This window comes from Callithrix jacchus, chromosome 10 (assembly GCF_049354715.1).
Source record: "Callithrix jacchus isolate 240 chromosome 10, calJac240_pri, whole genome shotgun sequence".
Taxonomy (NCBI): domain Eukaryota; kingdom Metazoa; phylum Chordata; class Mammalia; order Primates; family Cebidae; genus Callithrix; species Callithrix jacchus.
The window spans coordinates 65,932,004-65,953,940 of NC_133511.1; the positions used below are offsets into that span (position 1 = coordinate 65,932,004).

The 21,937-nt window shown below is 41.8% G+C and overlaps 1 protein-coding gene across 1 annotated transcript in view; it reads right to left on the reverse strand.

Annotated features, from left to right (window-relative positions):
- NEU3 (neuraminidase 3) overlaps positions 1-20,546 on the reverse strand; it is a 36,384-nt gene extending 15,838 nt beyond the window's left edge. The window contains 3 exon segments of the mRNA XM_003734173.6: positions 14,605-14,816; positions 20,093-20,155; positions 20,158-20,546. Coding sequence (XP_003734221.4) covers positions 14,605-14,816; positions 20,093-20,155; positions 20,158-20,185 — 303 coding nt within the window. The 5' untranslated portion in view covers positions 20,186-20,546.
- Positions 20,547-21,937: the final 1,391 nt, after the last annotated feature.

The following is a 21,937-nucleotide window of genomic DNA, read 5'->3' on the forward strand; positions in this document are numbered from 1 at the left end:
TAGTTCAAACCAGCCTTTCATCATTTATTTTAACTGTGGGCAAGTCACCTAATCTTACTTTACCTCTATTTCTTCATCAGTTAAATGGAAAATTTAACAACATCCTCACAGAGGAGTTATTATAAGGATACAATGAGATAATGCCTAATCAGACATATTGCAAATAAAGAAAGGTCTAATCTCCCTAATATATTTTCAAAACAATACTAGAAACTGGTAAGAAAATTTCCAGGAATCCAATAGAAATGGGCAAAGGGCAAGATCAGACAACTCATAGAAAGAGAAAAAAAAAGTCCAACTTCACTTATGAAAGAGAAATACAAATTAAAACTAAACTGACAATGGCCAGGCACAGTGGCTCATGCGGTAATCCCAGCACTTTAGGATAACTTGAGTCCAGGAGTTCGAGACCAGTCTGGGCAACATGGCAAAACCCCATCTCTAAAAATAGAAATAAAATAACTAAATTGACATAGCATTTTACATCTATCAAATTAGCAAAATCATAAAGCTTGACAATACTATGTTAGCGAATGTGAAGAAATGGCACTTTCATATATGGGTTGAAGTGCAAATGGTTCAACCTGTATGTAGGACATATATCAAAATTATAAATACATTTATCTTTTCCCATCATGCCCAAGTTTGGGAATTCATCCTAAGATATATCTCTGCTCATCAAATTAAGTATATATAAGATTATTCAAGTGCAGCATTGCTTGAAGTAGCAGAACACTACAAACAACCCAAATATTCATCAATAGAGAATGGGTGAAATGAACACATAATACATGGGGTAAAAAAAGAAAAAGGAAGATCTTTTTTCCATATATAGTGATATGGAAAGATTTCCATAATCTTTTGTTTGTTTGAGATGGAGTCTCTCTCTCTCTGTCAACCAGGCCACAGTGAATTCAAGATCTCTGGGACAGTCCATTCTATACCAGAGTGCCCTGAGCACTCTAAACATGCCAGAGATAGTGATCAAGTCAGCTTACTTATTAAGCAGTCTAATTTTGGGGAAGTCAGAAGTTTAGTCATCCTTAATGGCTAAGAGGAGAAAATAATTTGAGCTAGATATATCTAACATACGGTTGACATGAAGGTGGAAGAAACAGTAAATAAAGCATGAAAGCCTTGGAATCTAAGATGATCTACTAGCCGGAGCAATGGGACATACAAAACAAGCTGAGGCTTGACAGAGATAAAACAAGTTGAGTCTTAAAAATTTGCATAGGGAAAACTAATTAAAGTACAAATGTAAGCTAGGTGTTGTGGCTCACACCTGTAATCCCAATACTTTGGGAGGCCTAGGCACGTGGATCACTTGAGGTCAGGAGTTCAAGACTATCCTGGCCAACGGTGAAACCCCATCTCTACTAAAAATACAAAAAAATTAGCCAGGTGTGATGGCACTTGCCTATAGTCCCAGCTACTCGGGAGGTTGAGGCAGGAGAATCACTTTAACCTGGGAGGCAGAGATTGCAGTGAGCCAAGATCAGAGCACTGCACTCCAGCCTGGGCAACAGAATGAGACTCCATCTTAAAAAAAAAAAAGAAAAATAAAAACAAATTTAATGGCCAAGAAGCATATGAAAATATGCTCAACATCACTAATTAATGGGGAAATGCAACTCAAAACCATGATGAGGTATCATCCTCACACCTATTAGGACAGCTACCACACACATAGACACACGCACACACACACACACCAGAAAATAAGTGTTGGTGAGAATGTGTAAAACTAGAACTGTTGTGTACTGTTGGTAGGAATATAGAATAGTTTCTATATTAGTTCCTATAATAGTTCCAGCCACTATGGAAAATGGTATGGCAGTTTCTCATTACATATAAAATTACCATATGATCCAGCAATTCCACTTCTGTGTTTACGTCCAAAAGAATTGAAAGCAAGGTCTCAAAGAGATATTTTCACCCCGATTCACAGCAATGTTATTCACAACAGCCAATAGGAAAAAGCAACCAAAGTATCCATCAAGAGATGAATGGAACCCGGGAAACATATTGATACCCCATCTCTACAAAAAATATTAATAATAAATTAGTTGGGTGTGGTGGCATGCGCTTGTAGTCCCAGCTACTCGGCAGGCTCAGGAATGCTTGAGCCCAGGAGTTTGAGGTTGCAGAGCCATGATCATGCCACTGCACTCCAGCCTGGGCAACAAAGTGAGACCCTGCCTCAAAAAAAAAAAAATGAATAAACAAAATATATGGTATATACATACAATGATATATTGTTCAGCCTTAAATAGTTAGGAAATTCTGATACATGCTATAATATGGATGAAACTTGAGGAGATTATATAAGTGAAATAAGCCATCACAAAAAAGACAAACACTATACAATTCCACTTATATGACATATCTAGAGTAGTCAAACTTATAGAAACAGAAAGTAGATTCATGCTTGCCAGGGACTGAGGAGGAAGATTTACTGAGCATAGAATTTCAGTTCTGAAAAATAAAAAGTTCTGGAGGAGGGACTCAAGATGGCACAGTGAGAACAACCCAGGATTGAAGCTCTCGGTGAACGCGCGGAGGGTGAGTCAGGGCCGCATTTTCAGACGGATCTTTGTTGCCCACGGAACGGGGAAATTCCCAGGTATAAAAGAGATGCGGGATGCCAGGCAGAGGTTTTGGCTGGTGCAGCCAGCAGCCGGTGCAGCCGGCGGCCGGTGCTGTAGCGCGGCGGTGCTCCACAGTGCTCTGCACAAAGCGCACTGGTCCGGGTGCCCTGTTGAACCGGCAATCTGAAACTTGAGAGGGCAGATTGGCATATCTAGCTGACTGAACGGGACTTGGACAGTGAGCCAGGCCAGGAGATTCCAAGGAAATGGCGTTTGGGGTAGTGCAGTGGGACAAACAAAACGGCGATTCCAAACGCTCTGGGTAGAGAGTTTCACTTCAGGCACAGCTGAACCCAGGACGGTGCAGCTCGGTGGGGGAGGGGCATCCGCCATTACCAAGGCAATCCGCCCCTACTGAGGTACAGACCCATTGCTGACACAGCCTGCCATTGCCGAGGCAACCCGCCACAACAGAGACTCCACCACAGGGCGTAGCCCGTGGCAGCAGGGCAGAGACTGCAGCAGCAGGGCAGAGCCTGCAGCAACAGGGCGAACCTCACACCAGCAGGGCGGAGCCTCGGCAGGCAAATAGTGACTAGACTACCTCCTAGCTGGGCAGGACAGTGCAATGGACACTCACAAAAAAAGCCCCAACCCCCAAGACAGAGCATCTGAGAAAACAAGGGTTTTTATAATGAGTTCTGCTGCAGCAGAATTAAACATAGCAGCCTAACAGCCCTGAATGAACAACAGAGCTCACAGCTCAACACTTGACCTCCTATAAAGTACAGACTGTCTCCTCAAGCAGCTCCCTGACCCCTCTATATCCAAAAGACTGACATCTGGCAGGCATCATGCTGGTACAAAGATAGCAGAAAAAGAAACTGGTAGCATCCCTCACTGTTCCGCAGCTACTATAGGTGCACCCCAGACAAGTAGGGCCTGGAGTGGACCTCAGCAGTCGTACAGTGGAGGGGCTAGACTGGTAGAAGGAAAACCAAGTAACAGAAATACTTCATCATCAACAATCTGGACATCCACTCAGCAACCCAATCGAAAAGTAAGCAACTACTCAGACGACAGGTGGATAAATCCACAAAGATGGGAAGAAACCAGTGCAAAAAGGAGGAAAATACCCGAAACCAGAACACCTCGCCTCCTAGAAAGGACCAAAACTCCTCACCAGCAAGGCAACAAAGCTGGACGGAGAATGACGTGACAAAATGACGGAATTAGACTTCAGAAGGTGGATAATGAGAAACTTTTGTGAGCTAAAAGAACATGTTTTAAATCAATGCAAAGAAACTAAGAACCTTGAAAAAAGATTCGAGGAAATGATAACAAGAATGGATAACTTACAGAGGAATATGAATGAATTAAAGGAGCTGCAAAACACAATACGAGAACTTCGCGAAGCATGCACAAGTTTCAACAGCCGAATTGATCAAGCAGAAGAAAAAATATCAGAAGTCAAAGATCAACTCAATGAAATAAAATGAGAAACCAAGATCAGAGAAAAAAGCACAAAAAGAAATGAACAAAGCCTCCAAGAAATGTGGGACTATGTGAAGAGACCTAACCTACATTTGATAGGTGTACCAGAATGTGACAAAGAGAATGAATCCAAGCTGGAAAATACTCTTCAGGATATTATCCAGGAAAATTTCCCCCACCTAGCAAGGCAGGCCAACACTCAAATGCAGGAAATACAGAGAACACCACAAAGATATTCCGCAAGAAGAGCAACCCCAAGGCACATAATCATCAGATTCAACAAGGTTGAAATAAAGAAGAAAATACTAAGCGCAGCCAGAGAGAAAGGTCGGGTCACCCACAAAGGGAAGCCCATCAGACTCACAGCAGATCTCTTGGCAGAAACACTACAAGCCAGAAGAGAGTGGGGGCCAATATTCAACATCCTCAAAGAAAAGAACTTTCAACCCAGAATTTCATATCCAGCCAAACTGAGCTTCAGAAGTGAAGGAAAAATAAAATCCTTTGTGAACTAGCAAGTACTCAGAGAGTTTGTCACCACCAGACCTACTTTAAAAGAGCTCCTGAAAGAGGCACTACACATAGAAAGGAACAACCAGTACCAGCCATTCCAAAATCACACTAAATGCTAAAGACCATCAACATAATGAAGAATCTACAACAACTAACGGGCAAAACAGCCAGCTAGCATCAAAATGGCAGTATCAAATTCACACATAACAATATTAACCCTAAAAGTAAATGGACTAAATGCACCAATCAAAAGACACAGACAGGCAAATTGGATAAAAATCCAAAACCCATCAGTGTGCTGTATCCAGGAAACCCATCTCACATGCAAGGATACACAAAGGCTCAAAATAAAGGGATGGAGGAAGATTTACCAAGCAAATGAAGAGCAAAAAAAAGCAGGAGTTGCAATTCTCATCTCTGACAAAATAGACTTTAAAGCAACAAAGATCAAAAGAGACAAAGAAGGCCATTACATAATGGTAAAAGGATCAATACAACAAGAAGAGCTACCGATCCTAAACATATATGGACCCAATACAGGAGCACCCAGATACATAAGGCAAGTTCTTAATGACTTACAAAGAGACTTAGACTCCCACACAATAATAGTGGGAGACTTTAACACTCCACTGTCAATAATAGACAGTTCAACCAGACAGAAAATCAACAAGGATATCCAGGGCTTGAACTCAGACTTGGAACAAGCAAACCTGATAGACATTTACAGAACTCTCCACCCCAAATCCACAGAATATACATTCTTCTCAGCACCACATCACACCTACTCTAAAATTGACCACATAATCGGAAGTAAAGCACTCCACAGCAAATGCAAAACAACTGAAATAATAACAAACAGTCTCTCAGATCATAGTGCAATCAAGTTAGAACTCAGAATTCAGAAACCAACCCAGAACCACACAGCTTCATGGAAACTCAACAACTGGCTCTTGAATGTTGACTGGATAAACAATGAAATGAAAGCAGAAATAAAGAAGTTCTTCGAAACCAATGAGAATGAAGACACAACATGCCAGAATCTCTGGGATACATTTAAAGCAGTCTCTAGAGGAAAATATATAGCAATAAGTGCCCATATGAGAAGAATAAAGAGATCCAAAATTGACACCCTATCATCAAAATTGAAAGAGCTAGAAGAGCAAGATCAAAAAAACTCAAAACCCAGCAGAAGACAAGAAATAACTAAGATCAGAGCTGAACTGAAGATGATAGAGACACGAAAAACCCTTCAAAAAAATAAGTAAATCCAAGGACTGGTTTTTTGAAAAGATAAACAAAATAGACAGACCACTAGCCAGATTGATTTAAAAGAAAAGAGACAACAACCAAATAGATACAATAGAAAATGATAAAGGGGAAATCACCACAGACTCCACAGAAATTCAAACCATCATCAGAGAATATTACAAACAACTCTATGCACATAAACTAGTAAACCTGGAAGAAATGGATAAATTCCTGGACTCCTATGTCCTCCCAAGCCTAAACCAGGAGGAAGCCGAAACTATGAATAGACCAATAACAAGGTCAGAAGTCGAGGCAGCAATTAAGAGCCTACCACACAAAAAAAGCCCAGGTCCAGATGGGTTCACAGCCGAATTCTACCAGACACACAAAGAGGAGCTGGTACCATTCCTTCTGAAACTATTCCAAATAATCCAAAAAGAGGGAATCCTTTCCAAATCATTTTATGAGACCAATATCATCCTGATACCAAAACCCGGCAGAGACCCAAGAAAAAAAGAGAACTTCAGGCCAATATCTATGATGAACATAGATACAAAAATCTTCAATAAAATATTGGCAAGCTGATTGCAACAGCAAGTCAAAAAACTTATCCATCATGATCAAGTAGGATTCATCCCGGGGATGCAAGCCTGGTTCAACATACGCAAGTCTATAAACGTAATTCACCACATAAACAGAACCAAAAACAAAAACCACATGATTATCTCAATTGACACAGAGAAGGCATTCGACAAAATTCAACAGCCCTTTATGCTAAAAACCCTCAATAAACTCGGTATAGATGGAACGTATCTCAAAGTAATAAAAGCTATTTATGACAAACGAACAGCCAATATCATACTGAATGGGCAAAAACTGGAAGCATTCCCTTTGAAATTTGGCACTAGACAAGGATGCCCTCTTTCACCACTCCTATTCAATATAGTACTAGAAGTTCTAGCCAGAGCAATCAGGCAAGAAAAAGTAATAAAGGGTATTCAAATAGGAAAGGTGGAAGCCAAATTGTCTCTATTTGCAGAGGACGTGACAGTACACCTAGAAGACCCCATCGCCTCAGCCCAAAAACTCCTGAAACTGAGAAGCAACTTCAGCAAAGTCTCAGGATATAAAATCAATGTGCAAAACTCACAAGCACTCTTCTACACCAATAACAGACTTAAAGAAAGCCAAATCAAGAACGAACTGCCATTCACAATTGCTACAAAAAGAATAAAATACCTAGGAATACAACTCACAAGGAACGTAAGGGACCTCTTCAAGGAAAACTACACACCACTGCTCAATGAAATAAGAGAGGACACAAACAGATGGAGAAACATTCCATGTTCATTGTTAGGAAGAATTAATATCGTGAAAATGGCTATACTGCCCAAAGTAATTTACAGAATCAACGCTATCCCCATCAAGCTACCATTGACTTTCTTCACAGAACTGGGAAAAAACCACCATGAACTTCATATGGAACCAAAAGAGAGCCCGCATAGCCAAGTCAATTCTAAGCAAAAAGAACACAGTGGGGCCATCACACTACCGGATTTCAAACTATACTATAAGGCTACAGTAATCAAAACAGCATGGTACTGGTACCAAAACAGAGATATAGACCAATGGAACAGAACAGAGGCATCGGAGGCAACACAACATATCTACAACGATACAATCTTGGATAAACCTGACAAAAACAAGCAATGGGGAAAGGATTCCCTGTTTAATAAATGGTGTTGGGAAAACTGGCTAGCCATGTGCAGAAAGCAGAAACTGGACCCCTGACACCTTACACTAAAATTAACTTCCTGACACCTTACACTAAAATTAACTCCAGATGGATTAAAGACTTAAACGTAAGACCTGGCACCATAAAAACCCTAGAAGGAAATCCAGGCAACACCATCCAGGACATAGGAGTAGGCAAGGACTTCATGACCAAAATACCAAAAGCATTGGCAACAAAAGCCAAAATAGACAGATGGGACCTAATCAAACTCGACAGCTTCTGCACGGCAAAAGAAACAGTCACTAGAGTGAATTGGCAACCAACAGAGTGCGAAAAAATTTTTGCCATTTACCCATCTGACAAAGGGCTGATATCCAGAATGTACAAAGAACTCAAACAGATTTACAGGAAAAAAACAAACAAGCCCATTCAAAAATGCGCAAAGGATATGAACAGACACTTTACGAAAGAAGACATATATGAGGCCATCATATGAAAAAATGCTCATCATCACTGGTCATCAGAGAGATGCAAATCTAAACCACATTGAGATACCATCTCATGCCAGTTAGAATGGCGATCATTAAAAAATCTGGAGACAACAGATGCTGGAGAGGATGTGAAGAAAAAGGAACACTTTTACACTGTTGGTGGGAGTGTAAATTAGTTCAACCATTGTGGAAGACAGTGTGGCGATTCCTCAAGGCCTTAGAAATAGAAATTCCATTTGATCCAGCAATCCCATTACTGGGTATATATCCAAAGGACTATAAATCGTTCTACTATAAGGACACATGCACACGAATGTTCATTGCAGCACTGTTTACAATAGCAAAGACCTGGAACCAACCCAAATGCCCATCGATGATAGACTGGATTGGGAAAATGTGGCACATATACACCATGGAATATTATGCAGCAATCAGAAATGATGAGTTCGTGTCGTTTGTAGGGACATGGATGAATCTGGAGAACATCATCCTCAGCAAACTGACACAAGAACAGAAAATGAAATACCACATATTCTCACTCATAGGCGGGTGATGAAAAATGAGAACACATGGACACAGGGAGGGGAGTACTACACACTGGGGTCTCTTGGGGGGAAAAGGGGAGGGTCAGTGGGTGGGGGAGGTGGGGAGGGATAGCCTAGGGAGAAATGCCAAATGTGGGTGAAGGGGAGAAAGGAAGCAAAACACACTGCCATGTGTGTACCTATGCAACTGTCTTGCATGTTCTGCACATGTACCCCAAAACCTAAATGCAATAAAAAATTAAAAAAAAAAAAAAAGTAGAAAAAGAAAAAGTTCTGAAGATTGGTTACACAACAATTTTAATATACCTGGCACTACTGAACTATACACTTAAAAATGGTTAAGATGGTAAAATTTATGTTATATGTATTTAACTACAATTAATTTCTTTAAAAAAACAACAAATGTGAAAAAGACTTGGAGGTTTTGGCTGACCATCTACTCAACATTAGTCAACTGTGCTATGCAGCTACCAAGAAAGTGCTATTTTAACTTCAACTGCATTACAAGGATACAAGATAGGATAGCTCACCTCATTGCTGAACTGGTCAGTTTACCCTTGGAGTCCTAAGTTCAATTCTGAGCATCCTACTTTAAAAAAGGACACTGCCATCTCAGACTAGATCCCAAGGACAGTAATCACAATTTTCAAGGGACCAGAAACCAAAACAGGACTGTGTCCTAAGGAGTCTCAGAAAGAACTAAAGTTTTTTAGCCCAAAACCAGAATGCTCAGAGGACATGAATGCAGCTTTCAGGTACTTCAGAGAGTAGTTCTCTGAAAAAGAGATTTTATCTGTATGCTGTATTGATTGCCCCAGAAAGCAGAACAAAACCAGTGGGTAATTATAGAGAAGCAGAGATCATCTCATTCACACACAAAAAAACAGCTGCCACAGCATTCAGGTGCTTATATGAAGAGTTGTGCAAGGAGACCATTAATGGAAGATGACTAATGTTGAGTTCTTATTATGTAATATCTATTTTAATTACATGTTGCAGATGAGAAACAGAGTCAAGTATCCAAGGTCACAAAGTTAATAAATAGCAGGTCTTGACTGACTCCAAAGCCATGCTGTTAACCAGTAAGATTTTAGTAGCTACCAATAGAATACAGATTTCTATATTGGGAAAGAAGTTGGGCTCATGAGTTTTCTAACTTCAAGATTCTACAACAAAATAAATAAGAGAATGAAATAAAGAGAGAATGAGTTAAAGTAGACATGTTTGCGAATGTGTGTGACTACTGAGTAGTGAAGTTATGTAACTGGTATGGTCTGATAAAAAATGCTTGCTGGGCTCAGTGGCACCTGCTTGTAGTCATGGCTACTCAGGAAGCTTAGACAAGAAGATTGCTTGAGGCCAGGAGTTTGAGGCTGTAGTATGCAACGATCATGCCTGTGAATAGCCACTGCACTCCCACCTGGGAAACACAGAGAAGCCTCATCTCTAGAAAGATAGGCATGCAAACAGACTGATAGTTAAAATTTAAAAGGCTGGGCACCTGTAGTCCTAGCTACTCGGGAGGCTAAGAAAGGAAAGTTGCTTGAGCCAGGGGTTCAGGACCAGCCTAGGCAACATAGAAGCTGTCTCTTAAAAAATAACAATTTTAAAAAATGCTTATCAGCCCACTGTTAAGCATTTTAATCATTGTTGTGATCAAAAACAGTGCAACATGACCAATAGCCACAAGCAATGCCTGTCCCAGAAAAAAGGAAAGAGCTAGAATTCCAAGTTCTACTGGGCTGCAGGGCTGGGTGTCTGAGAAGGCTAGTTATACATGCAGAAGTCTGGACCTGAGAAACCATGAGAAAGACTCATGACAAGGTGAAAGAGAAGGAACTGAAAATCCCTTAAAGTAAAAAACTTCACCAACAGGAAAATATAGAAAATGTGAGCCAATGTCATCACAAGCAAAGGTAGGCATTGATGGCAAGGCCCATGTTCAGCAGAATAGCATTTGCACTGTGCACTTTAACAGTAAAACAAGGTTATCTGCTGTGGATATGAAAATTTAATGGTCAGATTTGAAGCATCTGTAGGTAAAAAAAGCAGGGTAGGTTAGGAGTATTAAGGTACCTAGTATAAAGATATAGAGAGATGACACGGTTATATACATACTTTTACAAAAGACTCTCAAAACCACTGTCTCATTTGTCTCACTTAAGCTAGCCCTAGGAGAGAGGAAAACAACAGGAAGAAAAACAGGCCTGTGTGATTTTATTGCACTTTGCTCTACTTCATTTCTCAGATATTGTTTTTACAAACTGAAGGTTTGTGGCAACCCTGTGCCACAAACCTCGTGCCATTTTTCCCTGTGCCATTTTGTGCCCTGTACCACAAATCCTGTGCCATTTTTCCAATGGCATGTGCTCACTTAATGTCTTTGTCATGTTTTGGCTAATTCTCACAATATCTCAAACATTATTATTATATCTGTTATGGTGATCTTTGATCAGTGATCTTTGATGTTACTATTATAATTGTTCTGGGGTATGACAACTATGCCTATATTACATGGTGAACTTGATAAATGCTCTGTGTTCTGACTGCTCCACCAACCAACTGTTCCCCCGTCTCTCTCCCTCTCCTTTAGCCTGTCTATTCCCTGAAACAAAACAATATTGGAATTAGGCAAACTAGTAACCCTACAATGACCTCTAAGTGTTCAAGTGAAAGGATGAGTCCTTCATCTCTCAGTTTAAATCAAAGCTAGAAATGACTAAACTTATGAGAAAGGTATGTCAAAAGCCAAGACAAGCCAAAAGCTAGGGCTCTTGTGCCAAACAGCCAAGTTGTAAATGCAAAGGAAAAATTCTTGAAGGAAATTAACAGTACTACTCCAGTGAATACAGGAATGATAAGAAACCAAAACAGTCTTATTGCTGAAACAGAGAAAGTTTTAGAAGTCTGGATAAAAGATCAGACCAGCCACAGCATTCCCTTAAGTCAAAGCCTAATCCAGAGCAAAGCCCTAACTCTCTTTAATTCTACAATGGCCAAAGGGGTATGGAAGCTGCAGAAGAAACGCTGGAAAGTAGCAGAGGATGGTTCATGAGGTTTAAGGCAAGAAGCTGTCTCCATAACATAAAGGGCAAGGTGAAACAGCAAATGCTGATGGGAGAAACTATAGCAAGTCATCCAGAACATCTAGCTAAGGTAACTGACAAAGTTGGCTACACTAAACAAAAGGTTTTCCACATAGACAAAACAGGCTTCTACTGAAAAATGCCAACTAGGACTTTCACGAATAGAGAGACAGGCTGGTGACTTTAAGTTGAGGTCAATGCTCATTTATCACTCAAAAATCCTAGGGCCCTAAAGAATTACGCTAAATCTACTCTGCCAGTGCTCTACAATAAAAACAAAGCCTGGATGAAGCACTTTTGATTACAGCCACCTGTTGAGACCTACTGCTCAGGAAAAAGATTCCTTTCAAAATATTACTGGTCTATGACAATGCACCTTGTCATCCCAGAGCTCTGATGGAGATGTATGAGGAGATTAATGTTGTTTTCATGCTCACTAATACAACATCCACTCTGTAGCCCATGGATCAAGGAGTCATTCAACTTCTAAGATTCACTATTTAAGAAATACATTTCTTTTTTTTTTTTTGCCAGTTTGAGCTTATGAGGTTGCTCAGGTTAGCCTTGAACTGATGACCTCGCCTTCGCGAGCGCCATGACCTCCGGCGGGAGCCACTTTGGACCCTAAGAAATACATTTCATAAGACTATAGCTGCCATGGATAGTGATTCCTCTGATGAATCTGGTCAAAGTAAACTGAAAGCCTTCTGGAAAAATTTCACTAGTCTAGGTGACATTTAGGCAATTCATGATTCATGGGAGGTCATAATATTAACATTAAGAGAGAATGAGAAGTTGATTCCAACACTCATGGATGACTTTGAGGGGTTCAAGACTTCAGTAGAGGAAGTAACTGCAGATATGATGGAAACTGCAAGAGAATTAGAAGTGGAGCCTGAAGATGTGACTAAATTGCTGCAATCTTATGATAAAATATGAACAAATGAGTTGCTTCTTATAGATGAGAAAGAAAATGATTTCTTGAGATGGAATCTACTTCTGATGAAGATGCTGTAAACACTGTCAAAATGTCAACAATGGATTTAAAATATTATATCAACTTAGTTGATAAAGCAGCAGCAGGGTTTAAGAGTTGAAAGAAGTTCTGGCCGGGTACGGTGGCTCATGCCTGTAATCCCAGCACTTTGGGAGGCCGAGGCGGGTGAATCACGAGGTTAGGAGATCGAGACCATCCTGGTCAACATGGTGTAACCCCTACTAAAAATACAAAAAATACAAAAAATTAGCTGAGCACGGTGGTGCGTGCCTGTAATCCCAGCTACTCAGCAGGCTGAGGCGGGAGAATTGCCTGAACCCAGGAGGCGGAGGTTGCGGTGAGCCAAGATCACACCATTGCACTCCAGCCTGGGTAACAAGAGTGAAACTCCATCTCAAAAAAAAAAAAAGAAAGAAGTTCTACTATGGGAAAAAATGCTATCAAATTCTGTAGCATTGTATGCTACAGATAAATCTTTTGTGAAAGGAAGAGTCAACTGTTTCAGCAAACTTCATTGTTGTCTTATTTCTTGTTGGGAGGAGACAGGGTATTGCTGTCCTCCAGGCTGGAGTGCAGTGGCACAATCACAGCTCACTACAGCCTTCAACTCCTGGGGTCAAGAGTTCAAGTTGAAGTCAGCCTCCTGAGTACCTGAGACTACAGGTGTGTGCCACTACACCCATCTATGTTTTTTATTTTTATTAGAGCTAAGGTCTTGCTATGTTGCCCAGGCCGGTCTTGAACTCCTGAGCTCAAGAAATCCTCCCACTTTGGCATCCCAAAGTTCTGTGCCCAGCCTGTTGTCTTATTTTAAGAAATTACTTATGTGAATAGGAAATCTTCTACAAAATAATACTAATTAACCAGTCATCCCACTCTTCAGCAACCACCACCCTGATAAGTCAGCAGCCACCAACATTAGGGCAAGACCCACTCCAGAAAAAAGACTGACTAGCCAAAGGTTTAAATAATCATTACTCTGTATACTTTTTTTTAGACATAATGCTACTGCACACTTAACAGACTACAGTATATATAAACAAAACTTTTATATGTACTGGGAAACCAGAAAATTCATGTGACTTGTTTTGTTGTGATAGTCACTTTATTGTGGTGGTCTGGAACCAAATCCACAATATCTCTGAGGTATGCCTATTTGGGGTCTGAAATAACCCTGTAGCTTCCAGGCCAAAGAACTGCAACCATTCTTTCCTCACTAAAAATACAGTAAAAATGTTCTTTTACTCAAGAGGAAGGGCTCCAACTCCACTTATTAGATGTGTGGCCAAAGCAAGTGACCTTAATTCTCAGTCCTGGTTACCTCCTGCAAAATGGGGCTAATAAAATGTGTCTCACATAAAGCTTTTAGTAGTAGAAGTATGGTTGTTACTGGTATCCCTCCAGCATCTGCTAAATGTGGTCCTGAGCAAGTTACTTACCTCTTGGAGCACCAGGATCCCCCATCTGCAAAATTGTACAACCAATGCTTACTTCCCTAGGTGATGTATGAGGATTAAAGCGAATATAAATGAAAAGCACATCATATGTTAGCTGAATCTAAACAAGGGTGAAGGTCTCTGGAGTCAGTGGCTGAGTTTGAAGCCAGCTTCTACTGCTGTATTATAGCTATATAACCTTGAGCAAATGGCAATCGAAGTCTCAGTTTCCTTGTCTGTAAAATATGACTGACAACAGTACCTATGACATAGAGTGGCTGTGAGGATCCAATGTGCCCCTGGCACACAATAAGCACTCAGTGAGAGCCATTATTTTTGCTGTTTTTCCACCTCTGCTCCCCACACAGAGCTTTCCTATACTGATGAGAAAAGGCACAGATCTTGAAGAACTCTGAGCTCTGTAGAGAGAAACTGAGGCCCAGACTCAGATCTGGGATGAGGAGTCACCTGTACCAAGTGCCCAATCCTCAACCCTCGCCTCAGCACCAGGTGGAGAGCATCCTCATCCCTGCTCGTGGAACGCTTCTCTGCAAAGGCCAGGAAGGTGTGGGTGGTGGGTACGTAGAGCAGGGCTGGGATCCGGTAGGTAATTCCTCCATCATCTTCCTGCTGGAACAGAGGGCTGTTGAAGGAACATGTTGTCACTTCTTCCATGACCTCTGCAAGGAGAGAAGGCAGCTCAATGTGGGTCTATACCCAGATGCTGGCCTGCATATAAATTCTGCCTCATCATTTCACTTTTGGAGAGCAAAGGGGAGGCACAGATATATTCAAATGTTTATTTATACAAGGATAACATATGCTCTCAATAGCACAAAGCAAGCAATATACATTCTCACTTAACAAATGAGAATTTCATTAACTCCAGACCCTGTGGGAATCCTATGTGACCTGTGTCAAGTATGTATCTTGGAGCAGAGAGGTTTTGCATTTGTTTCTACCAAGCATCCAGGGGTACTACCAGCCTGAGATAGTTTTAAATGTTCAACTTCTTGGCATGGAGTTTCTAGGCCATTTGGGTATCTGCATGAGTAAATGCCTGTGCTTAATAATTTTCTGGGAAAACTTTTCTTCTGTACGAGAGCCTAAGATAAAAGGCAATCTTCTTCGTCTTCTCTCTTTGTCAATAGGGAGACTTTTTTTTTCCTAGTTGCTCTGGCTTGATATTTGTCCCCTCTAAAACTCATGTTGAAACTTAATCCCCAGTATGATGTGTTGAGAGGTGGCGCCACTAAGAGGTGATTGGGTTATGAGGGCTCTGTCCTCATTAATTGATGAATGGATTAATGTGTTATCATGGGAGTTGCATTAGGGGCTTTATAAGAGGAAAACTAGAGATCTGAGCTAGCACAGTCAGCCTCCTGTGCCGCCTCCAAACTCTGCAGAGTCCCCACCAGCACAAAAGCCCTCACCAGATGTGGCCTCTGTACCTTGAATTTCTCAACTATAAGAAATTTATTTTCTTTATAAGTTATCCAGTTTCAGGTATTCTGTTATAAGCAAGAGAAAATGAATTAAGATACTAGTCTACCCTATCAGAAGGTATATACCCTCCACAGGATGCAGATTTTCAAGGGACCTAGTTTCATGTGAGGATTTCACATGCCATTCATCTGTCAAAAACTAGAATTTAACCCATGCAGACCTGTACCTTCATTTGGTATAACAACAAGCCTATTAAAGTCCAAGTTTCTAGGTGAGACATATAGTATAGCTGAGGGCAGATTAAGGAGCTAACCACTCTGGTTTTCAGTTCACTCTCGGTTTCCAGGTCCCTCGAGATTTCTCTTACTTTCTCACAAATTCAGCTATAAAGGGCTTTGTCATATTTTCTTCTTCTTTTTTTCTTTTGAGACAGAGTTTCACTCTTGTTGCCCAGGCTTAAGTGCAACGGCATGCACTCGGCTCACTGTATAACCTCTACCTCCTGGGTTCAAGCAATTCTCCTGCCTCAGCCTCTCAAGTGGCTGGGATTGCACGTGCCCACCACCACGCCTGGTTAATTTTTTGCATTTTTAGTAGAGACAGGGTTTCACCATGTTGGCCAGGCTGGTCTCGAACCCTTGACCTCAGGTGATCCACCTGCCTCGACCTCCCAAAGTGCTGGGATTACAGGCGTGAGCCACTGTGCCCAGATGGCTTTGTTATATTTTATCCACCATTTTACAGGTTGGCTAGCCTGCCATAACGCTCACAATGGAATCTCTAAGTATTATTAAAGAAAACCAGGTGTTCCACTTCTCAGAGGCCCAAAAGGGGAATCAAGTCAGACAGACAAAAACCAGCCTTTACTTTTTCCTGAAGCCATCTGTCATCCAAACCCAATCTTACAAATCATTTGTAAGTATTATCAGGCTGTAAGAATGATTTATTCAATAAATATTTCTAGGTGCCTCCTCTGTGTCAGGCCCTAAAACATGTGCTGACAGAGAAGGATCAGAAAAGACAGAGAAGGATCAGAAGTTTCTGCTCTCAAGAAACCCAATCCAAGTGAGAGAAACAGACATACACATGGACAATTATAATATGATTTAACAAATGCTACTTTAGAAATAAACACAACAGCAAGTAGAATATCAGAAAAGTGGCATCTGTCCAGATTAAGGCACCAGAGAAGGATTTTTGGAGAGAATAATGATTGAGCCAAAAGAGCTCCTGCCTCATATAGTCACATGCTCTGCCTGGAACACTCATTTCAGATAGCTGCATAACACTCCCTCACCTTCTTCAGCTCTGCTCAAACATTATCCAATCAGTAAGGTTTCTCTGTCAACTTCTTTGCCCCAGCCTATCCTCTTTCCCTGCTCTATTCTCTACACTACTTATCACACTCTGATATGTCCTATGTTACATTTGTTTAATACATACTACAAAATGGAAGCTCCAGAAAGGGCAAGAGTATGTCTGTTTTCTTATTGCTCCACCATGACACCTAGAACCATGCCTAGTACATAATAGGCACTCAATAAATTTTTGTTGAATTATTGAATGAATGGGTGAGCTGGATATTAGAATAAACAGTGGGTTAGCCAACTGAGAATGAAAAAGAGAAGGGCAGAGGATGAGGATGTGAAAAGCCTGTAGGTGACAGAAAACACAGTGAGTTGTGGGAACTCTCAGGAGTTTAGTGTGACTACAGTAAGTAGAGTAAAGGGATGGGGCAGAGGTGGGACTGAAGGGGTCAGCACAGCCCAGATTCTGGGAGGTTAGATACCTTATTAAGGTGTTTATTCCACAGATGGAAGACCACTCAAGAGTTTTTGACAGAGGAATGGCATGATGATTTTACACCAATCTTTTGGCAGCTTTTGGGGCAATGAACTATAGGGCAAAGTTGTACTGCATTTGGCTACAGCCTCCTAGTGTCAATCAAGACAAACTTGTATCAATAGCATATGAATATTTAGTCATTTGTTCCTAACTTAAAAAAGGGAAAAGAACTATGGCTCAGTATCATGAGGGGATTTGGGGGAGTGGCCTTGCTGAGTCCAGAAGAAAAGCCTCCCTTCATTTCAATCCCAGGCTCTCAACAACAGAATCAAAAGATAGGCAAGGGTAGACTATCTTCTCACCCAATACTAGAGCACACTTCTCTCCCTCCCCTCAATTCAGGTTCTCCTCCCTGAGAGGGTCAGGCTTTGTTCTAAGCAAATAATCTGTCTCTGAGCCAGGCTGGTGTAATGGTTAAGAACATAGGATTTGGACCAGGCCAGGACTATGTGACCTTGGGCATGTTACAACTTCTCAATGCTTCAGGATCCTCCCCTATACAATTCAGGAGAGGAGCTGATAGAAATAAATTAAAATGCTTAATTACAGTGGCTATTACAAAGCCTATGACATAGTATGAGTGCAATATATGATAGTTACTAAACTACCAATTATTGTATATTCTGGTTTAATTCCTTGAATCCTGTGGATAACAATGACGGTAATAACAATTATAACTCCCTTTCTTAAAAACATTTAAATCCCTCTTTACTGCTGAAAGAGATCATACTTTAAACTCTTAACACTTTAATTATAAGTTAAACCAACACTATCATCAGTCAATATGTGACTATTAGTTAAATCTAAACAGGAATTCTCCCAGTGATAAGAAAAATGGAGCACAGGATAGGCATGGAGTGGGACAGGACTCAACAGGAAAGGAAGAGGCTAAGTGCAGTGGCTTACACCTGGCCTGTAATCCCAGTACTTTGCGAGGCTGATGCGGGCCAATCACTTGAGGTCAGGCATTCTAGACAAGCCTGGCCAACATGGTGACACCCCATCTCTACCAAAAATACAAAAAACAAAAATAATTAGCTAGGCATGGTGGCACGCGCCTGTAATCCCAGCTATTCGGGAGGCTGAGGTGGGAGAATCACTTAAACCTGGAGGCAGAGGTTGCAGTGAACTGAGATAGCACCACTGCACTCCAGTTTGGGTGACATGGCAAAATTCCATCTCAAAAAATAAAAAAGGGAGAGAAAATGGAGAAATCACCAAAGGAGAAGCACAACTTGTCATGTGGGCTAGATTCATGTCTCAGCTCTGTTTCTTGCTGCATGAGGTTTTGATGGTTACCTCTAGGTCTTGGATTCCTTGCTTGTAAACTATGGATAATAATACCTACCTAAGCAGATCAATATGAAGAACCACTCAAAAGTGCTTTATAAATTTTAAAGTGCTGTTTTAATTATAAATATTGATGTCTTCACAATTTCACTTATGCTTTATTATCACTATAACAATTAGAGACATTAATTTTTATAATTATGCTAATCGTGTTGAAGACAGAAGTAACATAGATGGTAATTCGAGCATTGCTACACAAACTATTTCACACAAATCAGTTCCTGGAAAACGGGGTTACTAAAGAATCAGATATGGGCCTGCTCTGGGGGTCATTTAAGCACAGAATTCAAATAATTGCTGCTTGAATATAATCATTTTCCCATCAAGTCCTCCCTGCTTTCTTATGGGGAGAGAGTATAAGGTAGCATGGACTGTGAAGTTTGACTTGGCAAGTCACTTTACCTCTGAGCTTCAGTTTCATCACTTATAAAATGGAAATAAAATCATCTATTTCTCAGACTATAATAATGTAATTCCACAGTCCCCAATTAACCCAATGAGCCTCTAGTGAGTCCCAGAAGGAGGTCTCCCTGTCCCATTTATTCACTCCTAACAACTAATATTTAAGGAGCACTTAACCACATGTCAGACCTTCAAAGATCTGTACTCTAAACCCTTTCATGGTATAGATGAGAAAACTCGGGCCCAGAATGGGGGCAAAGGTTACTGAATACCACTCCACAGTAAAATCTGGACCAAGACCCCAGGTCTCCTAAGTTCAAACTGAAGCTCAGGGCTCTTTCTGCCACCCACAGACCTCTGGTAAGAAGGGTTTTTCCGGCCTCAGTTCCCTTTCTTCTCTGCAATGATAATTCTGAGGTTTCAGTTCGGCCTCAGTGAGAAGGAATAAAAATAAGGCTGGCCAGGCGCGGTGGCTCACGCCTATAATCCCAGCACTTTGGGAGGCCGAGGCGGGTGAATCACGAGGTCAAGAGATCGAGACCATCCTGGTCAACGAGGTGAAACCCCATCTCTACTAAAAATACAAAAATTAGCTGGGCATGGTGGTGCGCGCCTGTAGTCCCAGCTACTCGGGAGGCTGAGGCAGGAGAATTGCTTGAACCCAGAAGGCGGAGGTTGCAGTGAGCCGAGATTGTGCCATTGCACTCCAGTCTGGGTAACAACAGCGAAACTCCGTCCCCAAAAAAAAAAAGGGCTAGCTAAGAATACTCTGGCCAGGTCAGATCCTAGTCGACTGGGTGGCTCTGTCTCAACTATCCAAGTCTGGATTTCCCAAGCGCAGATGGTCTTGTTCAATCTGTCCCCACAGTTGAATCCTACTCCGGGAGCTCTTCTGTCTCCCAAACCCGCTCACCTGCACTGGACCCCGGCTCCTCTGTCTTTGTCGGCGCAGAGCTGGGCGCCGGGGGCTCTTCCATGGAAGCGGGGGCAGGTCCCCAAGTCTCATTCGCCAAAGCCCAGGAGAGGCACCGGCCCGAAGGCTGGGGAGACGGAGACAGAGGAAGACAGACCCAGAGAAACAGCAGAGACGGAGGACACGGAGACAAGCCCCGAGAACCGAAGAGCGGCCAATAGCCGGAAAGAGGTAGCTGCAAACGAAGGAGGCGGGCGCAGGCGGCAGCCCGGGGCGGTTGGGGCCAACCGCGGGCCTCCTCCGCGAGCCCACCCCGTCCCGCCCCCTCGGCGCCGCAGCTCCCTCTAGCCCACAGTTCGGTCCCCACCACAGCGTGGAACCCTCACCAACTGCACCCCCGCCAGCTCAGCTGAAGCCCTGCGCCCACTTTAGCTCCCAACAGCTACTGCCTCTCTTCAGTCCCACAGCCTCGATTTCTTATATTTGTTGGTGTGTAGCTCGGTATCACCACCTAAAACTTCCCCGGACAGCCTGAGAGTTGAGCAAAGGTTCCGGGTCTCAGAGGGTACTCTACAGAAAGAACCGGGGGTCCAGAGCATTTGGCTACCCTCCTTGCAAAATATGAAAATGAAAACATATATATAATTTATGTGTGTGTAACACACATTTATATACATATATTTGTCACATAGCACAGAGTCCATTCTTCTGTTTCACAGTACGGGAATCTAAGCCCCCCTCACCTCAAGAAAAGAGGAAAGGACTAATCTAAGGTCACTTTTTATCTGGGACTAAGTACAACATAAAGGAAATAGGCTGAGCCTGGTGGCTTATGCCTGCAATCTCAGCGCTTTGGGAGGATGCCCTGAGCCCAGGAGTTAGAGGCTGTGGTGAGCTGTGATTGCACCACTGCACTCCAGCCTGGGTGACAGAGCGAGACCCTGTCTCTAAAATATAAAAATTTTAAAAAGAATAAATTTTACAAACGCCAATAAAAGGAAACACAGACTGCTAACTTGGAGGAAGTAAAAATGTACTTTCTGTAAATTTGAATTCGTGATATTTTTCTCATTAAAAAAAAAAAAATCCTGCGCTGAGGCAGGAAACATAGAATACAAGTCTGGAACACCGTGGTGCCATAAAGAATTCACAAAATAATGAGGGTTATTTGAAAGAACATAGGAACCAACCTCAATACAAACTGATGTATTTTTCTTTAAAAAAAAATTAAATTAAAAAAGACCTAAACCACAGACCAACTCAGTAGCAGTAAGCCCAAATAATGAGTCTTAAAATACTATTTTGTCCCCAAAGGAACCAGGGTTCCATGGGAAAATAGCTGATTTTAGGTGCAGAGAAGAAAATGTATAAGATGGCCGGGAGCGGTGGCTCAAGCCTGTAATCCCAGCACTTTGGGAGGCCGAGGCGGGTGGATCATGAGGTCAAGAGATCGAGACCATCCTGGTCAACATGGTGAAACCCCGTCTCTACTAAAAATACAAAAAACTAGCTGGGCACGGTGGCGCGTGCCTGTAATCCCAGCTACTCAGGAGGCTGAGGCAGGAGAATTGCCTGAACCCAGGAGGCGGAGGTTGCGGTGAGCCGAGATCTCGCCATTGCACTCCAGCCTGGGTAACAAGAGCGAAACTCCGTCTCAAAAAAAAAAAGAAAAAAGAAAGAAAGAAAATGTATAAGATTAGCCTAGAATATCTTGTCTTAACAGAAAGCAAGAAAGCCATAAAAGACTATTTCAGGTCATGTCAAAAGAAGATAAGAGTCAATTTGAAGGTGATCCTACTGGCCAAATATGGAAAAATTTGAACATCAAAAAGAACAAGGACTGCA